The sequence below is a fragment of the Ostrinia furnacalis genome, unplaced genomic scaffold, assembly GCF_004193835.3.
Source record: "Ostrinia furnacalis isolate ACB-3 unplaced genomic scaffold, ASM419383v2 OfSCF7367, whole genome shotgun sequence".
Taxonomy (NCBI): Eukaryota; Metazoa; Arthropoda; class Insecta; order Lepidoptera; family Crambidae; genus Ostrinia; species Ostrinia furnacalis.
Genome location: NW_021137606.1, coordinates 190,336 through 212,719, shown reverse-complemented (window position 1 = coordinate 212,719; position 22,384 = coordinate 190,336). Strand labels below are relative to the sequence as shown.

The following is a 22,384-nucleotide window of genomic DNA, read 5'->3' as shown; positions in this document are numbered from 1 at the left end:
AATCCATTTTATAAAAATAATTAGAGTGTAGATTATTCCCTACAAAAAATAAACATTTAAGCTTACTCTAAAGTCACGTTAAATAGGAAATTCTACTATACCTTTTTAATTTGGCGGAATAAAAATAAATTATGCTTAGACTGTACAGTGATGGACAAATAAAGCTTTCAAATAAAATATGCATAATGGACATGGCGCACAATTTTTGTTGAAGATGCCAAAAAAAACTACAAAAAATTAGAATGAATACTGTATTTTTACTTTTTTGATATCTTTAAAAATGACTGAAATATTCAAGCTCAAAGTGCGCTCTTCTGCTCGGAGCGATTTTCCGCGCGGATTTTGAAAATGTGACGTAGTAACATGAAAAGCTGCATGTAAGATATTATCTGTGTACAATGGTTAGAATGGTTAGTAGGGGAGCCGAAGCGGGGATTTCGGGACTTACTAAAGAGTGGCAGACTAACATACGAGGAAATACTTTGTACCTGGTTTATTACCTTTAAGTATGAATTTTTGATATAAAACGGCATTAGTTCTTATGTCTCTCACCCAAAAAATACCTCAATTAAGTCCAAATTTGAGACCGCAGCCAAACTTTGAGTGACGATGGAAACTAGCCTAGATGGAGGACACATGAAATTGAACTCCTGCTTCTTCATTGATAAAGACTTATCATTTACCATACCTTATCATTTTGTATTCCATTTTCAAGTCACTTTTTTTTCGCTTACTGTTTAAACAAAACGTGGGATTTTTTTAAATCTCAGGTCTTTTGATGTGCGATCAAAAGACCTGAGATTTAAAAAAATCCCACGTTTTGTTTAAACCATATATTATAAGAATAATATTTAAAAAAAAACCCTCCTTCTGTTAGGCAATAAACTAAATGTATCCAATTTCACTCCAACTTATTGTCAACTCAACGACGCGCTTTAAAATCAAAGATTGACTTTGAATTATGCCNGAGACACAGGAATCTTCCTAGTTCAGGTATCAACCCACCAACATTCTTACTTTTTGTTTTTCCTGATTGCTTGTTATCATAATATTATCTGTTGTGTTGGTGAGAAATAAACATTACTTTACTTTATTTTAAACTTCCAGACATCCAAACTTTCGCATTTATAATATTAGTAGGATACAATTATGTAATGTAGAAACAAACAAGACAAAAAAAATGTATACTTCAGCAACGAATTTTTTTATACTTCAGCATATTTAGGACACCCGGCAGCATGTCCTGCCATGACCAAAGAAAAAAGAATTCGCAATTTAGCACGTACATTAATTTGACTGTTTCACAACTCTAAATCTATTTAACTTCCATTACATGAAATTTATCACATTTATCAAAGCTTCTTAGCTTGTCTATGTCCCAAAAATTATAAAATGAAAAAGTAGTTGTCAAAAACCTTTTTAAGGCGGATTTTTTTCAATAAGGCGGGCGCGCGTGGCTATAAACGAGGTCATAAAATTCGGAAAGAACATAGCGAAATCTATTTATTCACCAATTTTCAAAAATTCCGGAAAACTTTCCAAGTAAAATTAACAAATAACTGGACAATTTACTCGTTATTGAGCACAGAGACACAAACTTGGTTATTTTTCCAGAAAAATTATATTTATGTGCATAAATGTAAAAATGGCTTCATAGTGCACAAAATTGGCAATAGGTGGCATATTAATGGTTACTTTTTTAGCGCCTAGTTTGAAATGTGATTGAACGATGACAACTAACAACAGTTGTCAGTTAGGTAAAATTTTATTTTAGTTGGAAAAAGACAAAAAGTGGTCAATAGGTTAACGCGCGGGGGCTGCAAAATCATGTTGTGACGTCACGCGCGAATATTGGAAATTTTTGAAAATTTTAAAAAGTCCGTAAACTTCTCGAGGCTCTATCTTCGGTAATACTGGATGGATTGAGGTGAAATAAAAACTAGTGTAATGTGTGTGATCTAAACTTTAAATTAAGTCATAATTTAACTTAATATTACAACTTATGCGTGTTGTCCATTATACAAGGACCATTTATTAAAGAGGCGACATCTACCCATACATCTCTGAAACTTGTAACAATCAATAGTTGTTGAACACGGATGCCTAGATGGCACCACAATAGATTGGATCCATAGCTGTTAGTAGATTGACTGTAACACACTAGATGGCGCTAGTATCAAAATAAATTGTGCGGAATTACACAGAGCGCAAGCATTCTGGTAGATTTTAGTGTAATTTGTTATTTTACTGATTGTTATTATTATTTTCATTTCATTACTAGCTGATCCGGCGAATTCTGTTCCGCCTTAAAGGCAATAAATTAGCAAATCTTTCCTTATTTTAACACCAAAATCAGCTCAATCGGCCCAGCCGGCCGTTCTCAAGTTTTAATCAGACTAACGAACATCAATTTATTTTTATTTAAACAGATAGATAACTTGCATTTACCCACAGTAAATGTCATGTAAAGGGAAACTGAATGTAGAGTTCTCAAACAATTTATCTGGTAGGATGAAACCGTAATAAACACAAACATTTTTGAGAAACTTGAATGAGAAAAAAATATTAATTGTACCTACTTAAAGAAGACTTTGACATTATAGTGTCATTGTCGACAATGCGTTAGGGGTGGTAAGCATTGTGATTGAAACTTGAACAGGTGGCCTGAAATCACGGCACCGCCTATTTTTAAGTTCCCCGCGAAAATATGGAGGTAATTTAAATAATTAATTTCTCAGCCATTTCATGATGGATTTCAAAAATAACTTCACCGGCTTTTTAGTTTTAGTCTATATTTTAATCCCATTCAGTGAAATTTAATGTCTTNTCTGCAATATTTATTCGCCTGCATTTTCTTTTATTTTAATTAGGAACAACATATTACCAACGTAACATCTAAATAAAATGACGTCGAGCTTTCTTCTGCATTTTGTAATCTGTTCCATGATCTTAACGACTGATCATCATCATTTTTGATAACTGCGAGTAGGCACATTTAGTGTAATAAAGTACGTTTCGTAATGTATTATGCCAGTTTAATCTGAAATGCAAATACCTACATTATGTACGCAGTGTATTTTATACACTTGCGTGAAGAGAATAAAAAGCACCAGGAAACTTATAATAAGGTGTTATGAAAGGTAATGTATTAAAGATAAATAGAAGTAGGAATTTCAGGTTGGTATTACTCATATTTATTTGAGTCAATACTACCAAGCTCGAGAAAAAAAACAATACGATGCTCTACCAATTCATAGATGTAAGCTATTAGCCAAATCTTTACGAATTGTCGATTGAATTATATTATTATCAGAATTAATTATGCTGTATCGGCACAAGTGGCCTTAAAAACAACTTCACTGAACAGATTGAGATGCAGAGTGCAGACAACGGGTTTTGAACCAGTATGATCCAAAAATACGAATTCCAATTCAATTTGTGCATTTTTGGTATGCAAATTCAACTTTTATGCTTTAAGAATACGCCTACAGAAGTCAATGCCTGAACCGAGCTTTCAGATTTTTTATGTGCCCCCGAATCGCTCCCATCGGGACTCGTACTAGCAAACGTGGAAAGCGCCGCTTCGTGGATCTTCACTCAGCCTTTACTAAAAGAGGCATCTCCATCCATAACCTTATATCAGACCAACTATCACCTATTCTGTGGTTCATCCCTCAAGCTAGCTGCGATTGTTTCATCTAGAGTCGGCGTTCTCTACCCCATCAGCTTAAGACTTAACTCTTGGCTTTATTTTTCTTTATTAGAGACTAACATAGTCATACATTGGTACATTATTTAGGCTGAGTTGCACCAACTTACTTTGACGGTAACTTTAACATTAACCGGTGTTTTTTGTATGGAGTTTGACAGATATTGGACGTTTGTCAAAGTTAAAGTAAGATGATGCAACTCAGCCTTATTGTTTGAAAGCTTGCGTTTGCGTTTTCGAACGTATAGCTTTTTCTACCACGTTAAGCACCGTTCCGAAGAAGTAGCATACCTACTCTTGTCATCAACGCATAATTTTTTCATGACATTAGAAAGGGGTATACTACATACTCGTATAGTAGTTCCTAATTAATGTATGTTGGTATTTACTCGGAACGATGCTCAATGGTGATTACCACAAACCAAAACCACTAATTGGCTATCGATTTCAAGATAAATAAAAAAACACGGTACACGTTTCAACATTTGCAAGGCATGTGGTAAGTGTAACAGGATATAACGAGCGATCGAGCGCCAGCCAGTCTGAAATATCGAGGCGATTATTGCAGAAAGAAACTGCGGTTAGTTTAAGTAAAATAACTAGAGCTAATAATCATTTAATTACGAAATCTTAATGACCGAATTGTTGATAATAACGGCATCTTAAACCACAAAAATAGAGAAACACGGGCCTCAACGCGAACTGAAATGACTGAAACTTGAAATGGAACGCGAAATCTTAAAATCTCATATCTACTTAAAACCACTGTTAGACAGCGGCACTACAAGCTAAACACTATGATATATTATGTAATTATTACTGGAATATGGACACAAATAAATAGTTTCAGTTTCATGTGATGGCTATTGTGCTTACTAACAAATCCAATTAACTAATGCTAATGATGATCTAACTAATCTGTCCGGCGACGCGTGCCACTAAATCTCGACTATAAGTGTACATAAAATAGAAGTGTCACGAGGTTCGACTCCCGAAAATAAATTTAGTAGGTACAGTGAATATAAAATAGTGAACCTGCAGTGGTCCAACCAAACTAGGATCAAATAAACAAAATATAAAGTGATTTCCCACTAGGTGTACTCAACCCAAACCCAAAAGCACATTTTTTTGTCACGGAGGAAATGCTTTGCGCTGCCGGGGGACAGGGTGGTGTGTGGGACTCCCGGCGCCCTGAAAAGGGCGCTACCTAAAAGCTCTGTACCTCTAGTAGGAAAAACTTTCGAGTTCGTTTCGTTGCGTATTCAAAGTGTCATCGAAAAATTTTGTATGAAAAATTAAACAGCGCCCCCTAGGGCGGCTATAATATAGAGGGCGCTGTTTAATTTTTCATACAAAATTTTTCGATGACACTTTGAATACGCAACGAAACGAACTCGAAAGTTTTTCCTACTAGAGGTACTGTATAATCAAGAGACTCCAACTCTCTAATCACTGGACCACGGAAACTAACGTTAACGTTTAATGAAAACTTGTAAATTGGTATGAATAAATAAGTTCCTTAGTAAGATGATAAAAAGTTAATTAGGAACGATGTATCAACGCACCAATTTCTAATCGCTTTAGGGCAGATTTTTCAATCGTCTGATATCTTTTATCTGAATAATAAACTTGTTATTTTGAAAGCTTTTCCATACTGAAAATGTCAATGTGCCAAACTCATTCTTCGGTTAAAAGTTATCAGACGATTGAAAAATCGGCCCTTAGTAATTTAATTTCACTTAACTCATTGATCTAAATAAAAATTATAAATTGTGTTAAGCCATAATAAACGATTTATAAACTTGTTTATAATTAAACTTGTTTAATATTCAGGTAAACTAGTAGCTAATCCATTTTATAAAAGTTTATAAAAATAATTAGTGTAGTTTATTCCCTACAAAAAGTAACTAAGCATTTAAGCCTAACTCTTAAAGTCACATTAAATAGGAAATTCTACTATACTTTTTTGATTTGGCGGAATAAAAATAAATTATTATGCTTAGACTGTACAGTGATGGACAAATAAAGCTTTCAAATAAAATATGATTTATTAAAGAGGCGACATCTACCCATACATCTCTGAAACTTGTAACAATCAATAGTTGTTGAACACGGATGCCTAGATGGCACCACAATAGATTGGATCCATAGCTGTTAGTAGATTGACTGTAACACACTAGATGGCGCTAGTATCAAAATAAATTGTGCGGAATTACATAGAGCGCGAGCATTCTGGTAGATTTTAGTGTACTTTGTTATTTCAAAAATATGTACTGATTGTTATTATTATTTTCATTTCATTATAACGTGCATTTATTTACCTACAGTAAATGTCATGTAAAGGGAAACCGAATGTAGAGTTCTCAAACAATTTATCTGATAAGATGAACCGTAATAAACACAAACATTTTTGAGAAACTAGAATGAGAGTAAATTATTAATTGTACTTACTTAAAAAATATTGCTTCAACAAATTCGCTGTTCTTTCTCACTAAACTCAGAAACAGCACAATCGAAGAAACTTTCTTGCGTTATTGCAAAGCTACGAGTAAGTATGGTTCAAATATTTTTTTGTAAAGAACCTTAAGAGTTCTATTATTAATTGCGAAAATTCCGTTTTATGTAGGCATTTAAATTAAATATTATCAACCAGCTCAATTAAATCAATCAATTAGTTGTAAGTCTAACTACCTGTACCTGTCTAATGGTTCGAAGGCAATAAATACATTTTTTTTTTTTTAAATACGTAGGTATTAAATTAGATTTACGTACTAAATTATCATTTTCTGTATTATTGCATAATGGCATTAATACGACTTTGTGGTAGTTGTAATGGATTTATAATAGCTCAATTCAATAACGACTATTTTTTGTCGAAGCAATCGTTAATGGTTTAATATTATCTTAAAAAGGCAATGGACAAGTTTCATTTTTTTTCTTTTAATAAAACTTAAAAATATAAGTACAGTACAACTAATAATAATTGTGAAAGAATCATGAAAATCTCTACAAATACAAAAGTTAGGGCCAGGGCCCTAAAGTTGCGCAAAACAAAATTCGCGCCATTTTAATTCGAAGTAGTCACGACAGTCATTCGAAGTAAAGATGACCTACGCTGAACTGTCCCATCAAACTCAATGACAGGGGGGCGCTACCATCGTTCAACTATATGGTTTCCAACATTGCAAAAATCGGAACTAGCGATCCGGTATTGACGGTGGCGCCCCACTGTCAATGTCATGCATAGGACAGTTCAGTATTTTGGAACTATACAAACAGTAAATCACCCCTGTGGGTCTAGACAAAGTGCAAATTCTAATCGCAAACCACTCGAAAAGTGGTCGAAAAGTTTTTTTATGGAGTTTTGACGGATTCGATTTTCGATTCGATCAAAAAGTGCGTTTTGTCTAGGAGGGCTGTGCTGTTGACAGATCCAATGTTTTTTTTTTTCTAGTAGTTTTTAATTTTTCAGCCAGGGTCACTCAAGATTCTTAGTAAAATTGTGTAACCTTTTTTGACATATCCAAGACCTGACCATCCCCCCTAGACAAAACGCACTTTTTGATCGAATCGAAAATCGAATCTGTCAAAACTCCATACAAAAAAGGGGCTTTTCGACCACTTTTCGACTGGTTTGCGATTATAATTTGCACTTTGTCTAGACCCACATATTTAAGAAGAAAAAGAAGACTGACATTATAGTGTCATTCTCGACAATGCGTTAGCAAGCATTGTGATTGAAACTTGAACGTGGCCTGACATCACGGCACCGCCTATTTTTAAGTTCCCCGCGAAAATATGGAGGTAATTTAAATAATTAATTTCTCAGCCATTTCATGATGGATTTCAAAAATAACTTCACCGGCTTTTTAGTTTTGGTCTATATTTTAATCCCGTTCAGTGAAATCTAATGTTTTNTTAGTTTTAGTCTATATTTTAATCCCATTCAGTGAAATTTAATGTCTTCAACATCACGAAACTTGTCCATTAGATATTTTTTACCGCAACAAAGTAATTCTTATTCTTACCTTTAGTAGTTGGCAAGGTGGTAGGCCTCTGCGCGGGCACCCTATGCGGCGGAGGCTTCCGCGGGGAGGGGGGCGGGGCGAGGGATGTGCGCGCGCGCACTGTGACTGGCGACGAGGATAGCTTTTGGACAACGCCATTTTTCTTAGCTGCAAAAAAATAAAATAGATTTTATTTATATTGTATACTTATTTCTCCTTTATTTTAATGTTTCTTTATAACACAAAACACCATTCCGTTATTTTCAGTACGTTTAAAAGTTTTGTGAAGATAATAAAACACTATTTTGTTGAGACTAATGTAACACAATAATATTATTGTAGTTAAAGAAAACGGCACAACAAATTAATCACTGTCGCACATTTTGCAACAAATCTGTCTATTTATGTAATATCACTCAGATCGTATTGTTTGTATACATGCTTACTAACTATAAACAAATTCTTGCTACGAACCCGATTGTAGAGCTTAGAGCTTAGGCGTTAAAATACGTAATATCTCACCAATGCCAAACAAACATGGCAGTAAGCGTAAATATTAATTGTGTTTGCCATTGAAACTTCGCACTTATCCATAGATAGAGAACGTAGTATTCAAATTTCATTGAGCACTATGGCACGCTGTGATCGGACCAGTTGCGTTGACACACTTTTCAAAGGACAACTTTGCGCAGGCGCTATTGTCTATATGTTAGACTAGACTTGCGCAATAACATTATGAAATAGTAAACGCTTGAGGCTAGTTTTTATTGGGCTCCTTCATAATGATGTGCTCAGCTGGATACCCAAATAGTAAGGTTCAATTTGACTACGTAACTAATTTGATTGTAATTGTATGCCTATTTATAACAGTAATCACTTCCTTCTTACTTTTATGCCATTAAATGAAGGAGTTAGTCGTGAAAAGTAGTAAATTAATTGAAAGATCGAAAAAACAGTTGCAGTCTCACTTTTAAGAACAAAGTTCGTGAATAATTTTTATGTTGTTTTAACACATATTAAGCTGAGATACATCTTAATATTCTCGTTATGAATCAAAATTTAGTAAGTATAGTTATTCGTATGTCTAATAATTAAGTAAAGGACATCAACGAACCAGAATATTATTAATTTAAAGATAAAAAAATAAATTCTCATCATAATGTCGACTTTACCAAAATAAATTACCTACTTATTTGTAATTTTGCATTGACATGATAAGTAGATAATATACGACCAGTTTTCTATAGAACATTGTTTAAGAAAAGTTAAACAACACTCTATTACGATTAATTTGTTTTTAAACATGACAATAAGAAAACAAAGTCAGCTCCCAGCGAAATCTGTCGCTTTTTACACGGAAATTATAACTTTAAACCTCAAAGTTCTTGTTATCTCTGTAATAGCACATATCGTGCTCATTGAACTGAAACTGAATCGCTAATTAGGAAGCATTAAGTGCTAATAACTTTTTAGTTAAGTCTAATTATTTTCTTTGCTTAACATCGTAACAGCACCGACATATCGTGTTTTTATTAATGGCAAACAGAACGGAGGTAAGTAATTGCATAAGAGCTCGACAGCGAATCAATCAAAACGCTATTAGATAGGCACAGTCGGCAGCACATCAGTCAGACTATACAATTTTACGGCAAAATATAATCTATTACAACTACATAAAGTTAAGCTCGATGCCGTTGTGTGTAACCACTTATTCGCTCCACCGCGTAGGCTGTGTGCGTCTAATCTGTGGTCTAATGGCCATTTAACTATGTAACCTCCATTCAAGCGCCAATTTCCTTCCTCTTTGACAATTCGAATTCTCACCAGCCCCCCTAGACAAAGTTACACGTGACAGTTGTAATTTCGAAATCGCTTCGATCTGTGAAACTTTTTACTGTTTTTAATTTTAAAACTGGAGCTCTACTTAACATAAGTTATCCATGAGTGTTATGTATTGTAATTTACTTAAATTATGATAAAATACCTACATTATATCTTATAATAATTAGTTTTATCTAAAGAGCCTGTCTTACTCGTAGTCGTAACCATTTTATTTTTAGTTTTCACTTAAATCAGTTTTATTTATTTTACAATGCGTATATTATAGTTAAATAGGTACATACATAACAGTTGTATCTTACGATATAATTAAATATTTATTATAATGCCAGTGTTCACGTCCAATAGCTAACGCTAATGATTGATCGAAAAAAGTTTCGTAATATTCTAAAGATACCTATACTTGATAATAATAATAATAATAATAATAAAACCTTTATTACCAAAGATTACAATATACAGCTTACTAGTAGTCCCCAAATATAATAAATGATGAGATATTATATTGTAAATATTCGATTGAAAAACCTAACTTATCTTAAAAGTAATTAATACCTAAGTACTGTTATTTGTGATATACACCATTACCCACACCACCCATACGAACTACTCACTTCAAAGTCATTCCGTGAAAATGAGTAATATTACGTCATACATGGAACTTAAGGAACCTGAACCAAACCGGAGTTTCCCGACTAAGGTAACCTTGCAAAACATATTTACAGTCGACAACACTTACGCCAGTATACTTGCTTAAGTGAAGCAGCAAATAGAACGCACAGCGTTGAATAGAGCTCTGTGATTCGTGTGTGACCCTGTACGTCCACGAACACTGTGAGACCTCATAGTAATGTTTGTGAATATTTTTGTTACAAAACAGCACTTATCACAGCCCCATAAGGTGCCACAATGATTAGCTTGATGTGCTTTCATATGTAAATATACCAAGTGTATGACTCACCCTGTACAGGCGGGGGTTGCGGCGGGGTGGCGGGGGGGCGCGCAGGGGTCGTCGGCGTCGGGACAGCGTCCCGCTTTTTGCCGTTCCCTGGAAAAACAGAAAGGACTAAGGTAAGTGAATGAAGAATGGAAAACACTCATTTAAGGACTCTACACACCAGCCCGCCGACAGCAAGTCTTGGTGTCTTGGCGAATTTATTTTAAAAGAATTGTGTCTACAACTAATACTTTTGATGACATTTGAACATATCAAACAAAAGTCGACGACTCTTGTCGGTGGGTCGGTGTTTTTGGTGTGTATGTAGACTGCATAGGATGAAAATAACTTAAAACTAAGTGGGTATTTTGTAGATAAAGTAAACTTTAGATTCTTTCACAATCCACACTTTGATGACTTCTTTTATTTATTTCTTTCGTGCCACTTATAGATCGTCCATGAAATCTGGTCCCTCCCCTTCACTATATCGCTTGTGAGTAAACTTGTTCCACAAAACATTATAATATGTTAATGGTTTTTGTTTTAAACAAGCTGTGAGAATGACACGAATTAAACTGAAGTTGAAAATGATTTTGGCAAATCGTCAGGCCATTTATTCTATCTCTATCGTTACCCTTGCTTTAAACTTTATATGTATAATTCTTTAGCTATCTCGTTCGTTTCTCGTCAAGATAATTTACCTGTACAGTCAACAAGACATGATGCTTAATTTTTCAAAATCGCTCCTTTTACTTACTCATAGTAAGTAGATAAATGCTTGTAGTATTTTGTCTACGTAACCAAAAAAGAAGAGATAAATACATACAGCAAAAATAATGTATCTCTACTAAAATAATGTGCCTAAGTGGTAAATTATTTTCATACTCCATCGGGTGATGAACACGTGAAGAATAGGATTTGCATTTGTAAGTTTTCCAACCAGAAGGTAAGTGATGAGGTTTATAATCACACGTCTACGTCACTTCACACTTACTGGCGGTTTTTGAGTTCTGTTAAAATGTTATAGCAGCCGTATTTTTTTTACTAATTGAACAAAATGAGAATGTAGAGTCCCAAACTTACAGGCGAAATGGAAAGTTTAAAAAATTAAAACCAACCGCGCAAAATAGCAAGTTTTACAAACTGCAAAAATATGCAACAAACAAAACTTTTATTATTTGACATTAATCTTTTGTTGCTCTAGATTATTTAATCGATACGCTCCAATCTTTTTCTTGTTTTTCACATTCAGTGAGAAACACTTATTGTTATCGAATCTATCGAAAATTGACACTTTACCTACACTTAGTGACATAATCATCATCAACAGCCCTTTACAGTCCACTGCTGGACTATGAGCCTCCTCCACTATAGTGACTTAGTGACATAATGTTGGATCGTAAATTGCAAGGCTTTGTAAAATGGATTAGGATTGTGAAACTGTTTTAATATCGTAATCACTAAATTAACTTTTGCATTGTAATAATAACACTTTCAATTGTTTTCATTTTACTTTGGTCGTTCATATTTTCTACAACAAATTGACTTATGAATATTCTCTTACACGTGCTGAATCGCCACTTCACCAATTAGTTAGCTGTCATGCTGATGATTTGTTTCGTTTTTCTATTTATTGACGAAGTCTACGGTCATTGAACTACTTACTTACGCCGACAAAAGCCAAATATTTTACCAGCACTGAACTCAAGGTGACGCATTTCTTAAGGTTAGTGCTGAATCATTAAGTTATAGGAAACGGTCAATAGCCGGTTTGCCGGTACATGAACTTCAAACTCCATACATCTCAAAGGTCAAGCAACGCCAAAGTTTTCACATAAAATATTCAGTCGGTTTTATAACTTAACGCTATTTAGATATCACTCACCTCTGGCACCAAAAGACCCGAACCTTTCTCGATTTACCGCTATTTTATACTTTTTGTCGCTAGGAACCGGTAGCTTGGACGGATATTTCTCGGAGCTGCTCCTGTACAACTTTTCTTTTGACCCGTGAGCCCCCATATTCGGCTTCTTCATCAATATTCAAGGCATTATACTATGTTTCCGTATTCACGCTCACGAACAGGCACTCTTAGGAACTGCGTCATCTCATTAATGTCTATTAGAAATATCACTTGAATGTCACATCACTGAAACGGCAGATTTCATCTACATCTGGATGCTTGCATGCGTGCGCTAGTTAATAGAAATACAATTAATATTATAAATTGCCACTCATTTTGTCTCGCAATAAATTGTTAGTGATATTTGTGGTGTCATAATTTAAGATAACTTTCATTAATCACTGCTATAATATGATTAAAGAGTGTTCTTATTCAGTTGATATTGTAAATATTGTGTACTTAATATAATCATTTTAACTTATTACTTCTCTGATCTCAGTATAAAATTACACCCTACGTTACCCTATACGCTGGACAACAAAGCCCATTCGCTGATATAATTATTGCAATGCTTTAGTCTATTTCTGTAAGCGAGTCACTGCGGATCTTCCAGCATAAGAAGAACTCCCGTTTTAACCATTTCACCTCTCCCTAACATCAGTTCAAACTTTGACGGAGAAATCTCGGGGCTCCACACGAAATGGTAATTTCACACATTACTGTGTGTTTAAAAAGGATCTTTTCTGAGAGCTCCTTAACATTGTCATTTGTCATTCAACGTTACATTATTACACAAAGTATTTTGTATTCTAAAAGCATTTAGTCAGCGACAGATGTGAAAATGACTCTACGTCAAATTCTTTTAAGTGATGGTGTACTTTCAAACCACCGCCGATGTCAAAAATATGAGACCTGTCTGAAATTATTGTTTAGATGTCATTAACTTTCCAAAAATATTTTGATTTGCTCGCTATGTATTATTTCAGTATTTACGAACACAAATAAGTTTTAAAGTGATTCGACTCCGGCTGTTAGGCTTAGATAAAGCTAAATAGAGATAAAACTAGATAGACGGAGATAAAGCTGAGTAAAAATATAGACTTTAAAACACTGTCATAACGGAGAACCCACTAGTCTTAATTCAGACTCCACGGAAATGGAAAACCGCTCCGTTAATTTCCTACAGGAGATGAACATATTAAAGCGTCATAATATTTTCTAATTAAAAAGAAAAATAAAAATAATATAGTCTGTTAAGTTTTGCTGACGTATTTATTCGCAGGAAAAACTTATTTACTTCATCTTATGTAACTTATTTCCAATTCGTTACATTAAGTGCAATGAACCAACCTACATACTCTATTTTATTATTTAAGGATAAGTATTCCTAACACCTAACAACACTAATATTAGACAATTTCAAAATTAACTCCGAGCTAATTGAGCCCAATTTAGCCGTGTCAGTTCAAACATAATTTACCAAATTAACTAAAACGTCGCCGTGATTTCAAGTCATTACCCCGATGATTTTTTAACTGTGAGATATTTATAGCCGATACTACGAGACGTTTGGTCTGAAGCCGCTTACTTTTGGTGTTGTTTTCAGGATACTATTCGAGGAAGTGTCACACATTTTTTAAGATCAGCCATTTTCGTAAAAAGAGGGTTACAGGTAATAATACAATTCTAGAGAAGATTTAACTTTTATTCGCTTGTATTGTAAACAATCTAATAACTCGTTAGCTACGGAAAATAATAGTGGTTTCCAAAAACAATCCAAGTAAGTATTACGACTTTTGTTTGACTTGAAATTAATTAAGACAGATGTGTTCTAAGTTGAACGCGCGCGCATTATGCCCAGAAGTCTAACTTTAGCTCTAATAGTCCGTATTAGTCATTCGAAACGCAGCAAATGTTACCAGGTTTGTATCTATTTTTGCGGGCATTGCTTTCAGGGTTAAATAATTGAAAGACAGTAGTGTCCTTAAGGACTACTTTAGGCTATGCGCTAAATGGCACAGAGCTACAGTGTGCTGGGTATTTTTAGATTTAACCGTCTTTTTGTACATTTTCTCCTGGCCACGCGATAGTTTCACCGAGTGGAGACCGTATAATCACAGATTTATTAGAAGGTTACCTTGTCATGTTACATATATTGATTATCAACTGATAAAATCGCTTTAAGACAAGAGAAAACGTGTCTAGTTTTTTTTACTAACAGCGTAACGAAAGTGTACATTATTTAATACGCAATGGAGTATAAAATGACGTGATTTAAAAATGATAAATTGCATAGCATTTTTGTTATGAAAATTAGGTTTATTAGCACTCGCCACAGTGCATATAATTAGTGAATATAACGACATCGATTAATGTGCAAAATGAGGTACTGAAATATGTGTGGAAAACTGAATTACTAGACAGACACTGACTTTATTATTATTTTTACGTGTGTATAATGTTTATGTACACATACCAACATTAATTGGGTAAAGTATCTTTATTTACAGACTATCCCCCTTACTAATAAAAAGTTACACAGTTGTTGAACACTGTTTTAAAATGACATTTCCATACTAAACGTCACTTTAAACCACTGTTCAACGAGCGTGTAAGGTTTATTAGTAAGGGGGTAAGTGTGTACCTATGTATAATGCTCTATCTTCTAGCAAATAAAAGACATCTGCATAGAATTGTATTGTGTTATAGATACGAGTTTGTTACTGATATAATCAGAGGAAGTTATTTATTAGATTGCTAGCAGATGCCAAGTATGGAACAAAAATCTTGGCACGAGAGCTTTGGACAAATATTATGCGTGTTTTTTTAAACAAAGCGGCGAGACAAATGTATTTATTTAAGTATATAAATACTCAATTAGCTACCATATATGTGGTGACGAATCTACAGACCGTAAATGCTTGTTTTTTGATAAAACGAAATATAATGACTCTTTTTATCGCGGTCTGTTTATGACTTTAATGTGTGAATAAACAGTTGTTAAGTATTTGATGGTAATGACGGCGAAAGGGTCAGGGTAATAAGACATTGTGTTGAAACATTAGCCTCGCCGTGATGGCTGGCGAAGGCATTAGGAGTTTAGGAGCATCAATGCGGCAAACTTCGCAACTCGCGCTTTGGGACGCATGCGGGCGGAAAATATGGAGACGTGAGGGACGAATGTTATGACATGTTTTCGAAATTATACTCGAAAACAATCCTTTAATGACATATAAGGTTAAACTAATCTAAGCTTTATATCGAGCGAGTTCGATTCCCGTTTGAGAAATTAACTACTTATCGTTGAAGAATGGGACGAAGATCCTTATCGAAATTCAGTGACAAATCGTATCTTGTCTGGCACTAAATATCACCTTGAATGTTGACATGTGTATTGTGTATTGTGTAGGCACTAATTTATTGCCAATTGACATAATATATGAATAGTCATACTGTTCAATTGGCAAAATCTTCCTCAAATTACTTAACGTCAGTAAACTCCACATGTCCGCTAAAGCAATAATATGACGTGACGACTGCTTATAAATAAATATTAAAGGGTATTTCATTAGTGACGTACAATAAAACTATCTTTAACACCACACCGCACGCAAACGTGTTCATAGTAGGCAATCGTTATCACTATGCCGCGAACAGACACATTCGATTTGCATAAAATTTAATTTGTAGATGCACCAACATTTACGACGCACGTATCGTATAAATGCACTGTCGCAGAATAACACCGCTGCAACTATGTACCTACTCGTGTGTCACAGAGTAAGCGCGTTGCTAACTCGCGCCGGCAACCACGTAAACTGACAACGTTGCATGCAACTTGCTACCCCACCCAGACTGATCGGTGAAGTAACGCTAAATGATATGGACTGCTATCGCCTTAATGATTTTGTAATGGCTAAACGGAGACTTTCAACTAAGGAGCGGTTAGAACTACCGCAGCAGATCGCATACGTGTTATTATGATATAAAATAATATCGGAGTTCATTAAATCAAAATATCGAAATGGTGGTGATTATTTTTCTTATCAGCTCAAAATGTTATAGCCAACTAACCATATCAACTAACTAGTTATATGCTAAACACATACACATCACATTCTAGCCATGTAGCGAGCGAGAATAGGTCTATAAATCTCAGTACAACGCGGGATGTAGCCAATCATAGTCTCTATTTTATATGAAACAAACTCTACCTACTCACATACTGGGTATATTTTATCAATATCAACAAATTTATTCTGAAACGGGTAACTCGACGTAATTTATAACTAATTTACCTGATAAACATGCAAAAAAAAGCACTCCACGTATGTAATAATTCGAATGAAGCAATCATGTTCTATACAAACATGTAAAAAACGCAATAATATAGCTAGTATATGTATCTAAAGTGATGATCTAAGTAGATAAAACGAATAAAATATCGTAATCGAAATAACTGAACTGAACTCTTCACGAAAAACAAGTGATTGCATGACTCTATGTTAACACAACAGCTGTTTCTGTTAAAACAACTTTCTGTTCAGAGAACCCTTTGCGTGTGGCGACTACTTCTCACGTACTCGTGTTTCCCCAAAAATCAATACGGTTAAATAGACCGAAAGGAAAGTCTACCTCTAATTGGTTTCCTTATAAAACGAGTTCAAACAAATATCGTTAATCGAATGACATAAGCTGATTAGTTGATGTTGTTATTATTGTTTTATTGCTGCAATAATCGTTGTCACACGCTTCTGGTAATGCTTTATTATGACAATAACAATACACTGAGTATCATTCTATTGATAGTAATCAAAACATTTTGCGTTACACAATGACAGCAAATCAGAATTTATTCGGTTGCAAAATAGTTCTTATTAAAACTAATATGACACTACCAGGCTTAGCTTGATGTGGAGTTACTTGTCTGTACAATAAATTAGGCGCCTTATAATCCTAACGCGTTAACCTCAAACGCTCAAGGAATTTATTTGTTTTGTGCAGAAAATCACACGTCTACCTCACATGCACGTTAAAACTTCAAGTTACACAGAATACACAAGTTTCAAGGTCACATTGTCATATTATTATCTATTTACTCAGCATATACAATCGACAGAAATAGCCGGAGGATGATGCCATTAAACATAATAACCGCTTTGCGTTTTTTATTTTCAACCTGTTTACGATTAAGTATTTTGTCAAGCTAAAGACTAAAAGAAAATGTTCACGCTGACATACAATCAATCGTAAGCTAATTAAATAAATCGTAGTAAATACAAATCTAACAATTTATTTGAGTGAAAACGTACTTTATGCAGAGTATAGTAAAAATAAACATTGATTGGGAGACCAATGTTTATTTCTCAATCGCAATACGTACCATGGATGAAGAAACTGCAAAACAAGGACTGGTAATATAGCTTTCAACGTATGTTCCACGGTGGGAAACAACAATACACATACTTGATTTTGAAATTATAGCTTCACTTCCCATCCAACTACACCGTGTGACAGATATGATATGATACGAACGAACCAACTCACCCATAAAAGAAATACAACCGACGATCCTAAGCGGGCGCGGTTATTTCAGAGTCACGAATTGTGCCGCCGACAACCTGAATGGGTACAGATCTGTTCTGCGATCATATCCATCAATCCATGATTAGGTCGGATGGTTAATAGGCCAGAAAACCCAATCATGCGCATCTTCGCACAAACGCGAGATAAATTGGTACCCACTAATATCAGACTCTCAAAAGAAGTAAAGAATCGTTATACAAAAAATATAATCTCAGTATTAATGTTCTTAGCATTGGTATAACAACGTACATTTCTTATGATCACTAAAATCCTGAGCATAACTTACATTAAATTTCTCATTAAATTTTTTATTACATCAATGAAGTAGTAATCTTGCGTTTGTTTTACGCAAGACACAACTTCAGCTGTAATAAAACCCACGCCGCTAAACTTTACATCGTATTGTATGTTAAATAACTGTAACAATATTTTGTTGGCAGCTAATCCGAACAATTCAATCTCAAAAAGGGTTTCGAAATAAAAATGTCGACTGCCTCAAAAATAGCTGCAGCTGCGACCATGGAATGCAAAGTTCCAACGTTGGATTCGATTCCATGAATAGTTCGGTTATAGGTATAGGCAAGGTATTATTCGCGTGATCGTTCCTTTTACAGCCCTTATTTATGGACATCTTTGGTTTAAACTTGTAGAGTTTCAGCAAATAAATTTTCTGTTCTCATTTCAGTAATAGCATTCAAAGTCTATCAGGTTTCACGATAACGTGGGCTGGGATTTATCTGTGCCGAAGAGATTTATGCAACCAAACGCCATGAATGTCTATTGATTGAAGTAGATGCGGCTTCACTAGTTTATCTTTATTTCCTTTTAATTTCATCTATTTAAACTTTAGATTGCTACCGTTTATTAAGGTTTGTTCATGCTAACATTGACTTTCTAGAACCTGCTATGACGTTTTTAGAATCTGAGTTAATTTAAAACTAAACGTTTTAAAAGTTGAAGACGATTACCAACTTCGATATGGTTGAAGTTGAAGCTACTGAATAATAATTTTCCTAGAAAATACAAGTAAAAAGTACGTTTAAAAAAGGAAACTCTTGACTAATTAACACAAAAATTTTATACTACCTGTCATTTTGTTTTGTTTTAATGGTTGCCATGTTAGTATTAAGTATCCTAATCTTAATATTTTTATGGTGTGTGACCCAGTATGAAAGTAGGCTCATAGGCTCATAGGTTCTAGGGTTACATCGTATAAATCGCGAGCATAGTAGTTTCCTAACCGTGTGTCAATACGGTTATGTCTATTAATAGTAAAATACGGCGTGTGTCTCAAAAGCGTAAATGAGGTCGGACTAGTGCAACAGTTTTGGCGGAATTTCGTAATAAACAAAACATGTCTGACGTTGGCTCGTCGCCAGCTGCAGCGTCCGTTGATGGTTCTGTATTCTTCTGTTTGTTAATCCTGACTGATGGATCAGGATTACCGTCCAAAATAAGAAATAGAGTTTTCCAAATTAAGAAGGCTTTTTGAAAAATCCTCAAAAGGATCATGATTTTCATTATAAATAGCCAAAATGTGCCGCTAATACACAAATTATTATTAAACTAAGAAATTCATTCAGAGTAAAATCGCATTAAAATTTTAATTGAACTAGAAAATGATTTCACTGCACTGTTAAGTTATTGTACATTTAGTCAATTATTTCTTAAGATTGATATAAATTGTATTAAAGATATTTATTTCTCATTTCATCTTGTCGCTTGAATAAGAACAATAACAAAATATATAATACGTATTTTCTTTTCAATCGTTCTTTAGTTTAGTAGGGAGACAGCTAGCATTTGCTCATATTTTATTTTATTTATGTTACTACTATAACAGTAGTCTAGTAATAGTTCAATCAATTTAAACATTCTTACTAGGACAGCAGTGATTTTATGTCGCTTGTTAAGGAAATCAGCAACTTTGAAGTAAGTCAACGGTAACAAGCATACCTACCTACAAAATAGTCTTTTTATTCTACACTCGTCTACAAATGATACAATTTAAATTCACCATTTCCCTACACGCAATACCATTTCAATAGATAGGATGTACGCCAAACCATTTAGTAGTAGCTACATCAGCGTCGAAAGTTCTAGTAATCTCCTTAATGGTAAAGGAATACAGTTGAAAATTGAGTGGTATTTTGTAGAGCTGTGTAAGTAGAGGCGCAGGGTTTAGTGTGAGTGTGTGGAGTACCTTTGTCCGCGTCAGTAGATACTGGTAGTTTTTCAATTCAATGTAGCCCATTAGTATTAACACTGAACTGTCTAGTCTACATTTCTAATGATTTATGTAAGCCTACCTTTGACTGCAAAGTATAATAATGTTGAAAATACTAAAAAAGTTCAATCAAGGACTTAAGCGGATTTTATAGTTTGTTTACAAGATTGCCGTAGTCTATTGGCGCTGGCTATTGGTGAGGTCGGGACCATAGTAAGGACGCAGAATACATCCGGCACCCGAGCCAAGCGAGCCGTCACTGGAAATTGAAGTCCCATTTACTCATCGACTCTACTGGGATTTCTAAAGTGCGAAAAGCTATCAGTATTTTGACTCTACGACCTGTCGATTGAAATGACGCAAGAGCTTTATTAAAAATTATAAGGGAAATCCTTAATCCATTGAAACATGTTTAATTTTAGTTATTTTCTCAAATATTCAACGCAGGATACTTTGAGCAAAAGCTTTTATAAAAGGTTACAGAAGAGTTCCGTTTCAAACGGTCGAGTCTTTCCCATGCCTTATAGAGTCTGCAACAGTCTGAGAACGATCGAAAGTAAAATAATTATTAAAGTCACGTAACCTCGAATTATGAAGTCGTAACACGTTCCTATTAGTTACGCGAGCTTGTCGTGCGCGAGTACGGGTTTGATACCCACCGATGTATTTTGTGAAATAGTAACAAATCGTTTTGCCAAACTTGGATAAGTTAATATAAGATATACCTTACTATAAGAGCCTTAAGTAAGTACCTATCCGCAGAAAAACTTAACAAGAAATCATTAAACAGAAATATTATTATGAAGTTTTTACCTCATTTGCAAATCAATTTTGAAGAAAATTTTCATACTTTGGAGGTTTCATACTTTTACTCATACATGAGTAAAAGTTTCCATACATAATAAGAGTTAAATTATGTATGTTTTTAGTCACTCATTTATACATACTATAGTAATTTATGATATATGACTGTGGAATCTTTTAGAAATTTCATTAGCGCGTATCGTGATGTCGCGAATATGTCTCACGGTTTTTGTTGTGCAACGTATGAAAAACCGTGACAACTAAATTACTTGTACAGTCTACCCATCCTTTGAATAGCTGAAAGTTAATTCTATTTAGTATACATAAATCATATTTTCGCAGTCGCCATCTAAATACAGCAGATTTTTGTGTCAAGTGTATAGACGAAAATGCAGCTATGTAAAGTGCCTCACGCGTGATCGTGTCGTGTGGTTAGCAAAAACGGCATGAAGGTAGCAATTACTTTTCTTTGTGAGAAATACAAGTAATTTTATCCATCCAAACCATCATTGATCTGGTATTATGCATGATTGCTATGGGACGTAGTTTTAACTGTATAAAAATGTAGAGTCTAGAAAATCAATAAGGTGCTAAATTTATTATCCTGAAAGTTTAATAATAGCATGTCACGAAGTTGTTAACACTGTAAGTGCTAGATGGCCTTTCTAATGAGCACTAAATAACAGGCTTCGAGTCTGTTATTACCAAAGAATACGAAATTATCCAGTTAAGCTCCATATACCCTGCTNACGCTGCATGTCAGTCTTTTGTCAGCTGCATTAACCTTAATCTGCGTTCACTCAATACTGCAATGCAAAGTAAAAGTAGTCCTTATAGCAACAGCAACAAATAATATCGGTTCGTTCACCGCATACGAGTTGATTTTCAACAATACGAAAGAACCTGTTCTTTAGGAATCACCTGTAACTATCTCGCAGTGGAACCGGTTGGCTGCGGTCACAAACCACGAAAAGGCAGCCGTCACACTTTCAACGCGGGGGATAATCTGTACTATTATGCTAGTTAATATGCATGTTTGAACAATGACATTGTGCTTTCGCATCACAAGTATATATCGCAAACAATGCCATGAATGCTTTACATGTTGTCTTGCAAGTTATTGCCATACAAATGATCTAATTACGTAGATAAATAAGCGATGTTAACTAATATTACAGCTCTATTACTTTTATCTAAAGATAACAGCTAAGCTAATTATAGAGTCACCAAAAAAGAGTCATTAGATAACATATCACACTTCTAAGTGCAATTTTGTTTGTAAACAATTACTATCTTCTCTCTTGCGTGGATTCTCACAGAACGTCGTGACAATAACATCCTTCGCAACGAGACGCCGATTCACGTAAGAAGA

At 34.5% G+C, this 22,384-nt stretch overlaps 1 protein-coding gene across 4 annotated transcripts in view; it reads right to left on the bottom strand.

The window, feature by feature from the left end:
- Positions 1-22,384, bottom strand: part of toc (toucan) — an 89,752-nt gene that overhangs the window by 41,210 nt on the left and 26,158 nt on the right. For 3 of the 4 annotated variants that reach the window (XM_028320368.1, XM_028320369.1, XM_028320371.1), the window contains exons 4-5: positions 10,517-10,603; positions 7,738-7,884 (exon numbers count right to left, since the gene is read on the bottom strand). In XM_028320368.1, the coding sequence (XP_028176169.1) occupies positions 7,738-7,884; positions 10,517-10,603 (234 nt within the window). The remainder of the gene's footprint in view (positions 1-7,737; positions 7,885-10,516; positions 10,604-22,384) is intronic. The other variant, XM_028320370.1, reaches the window with a different exon arrangement.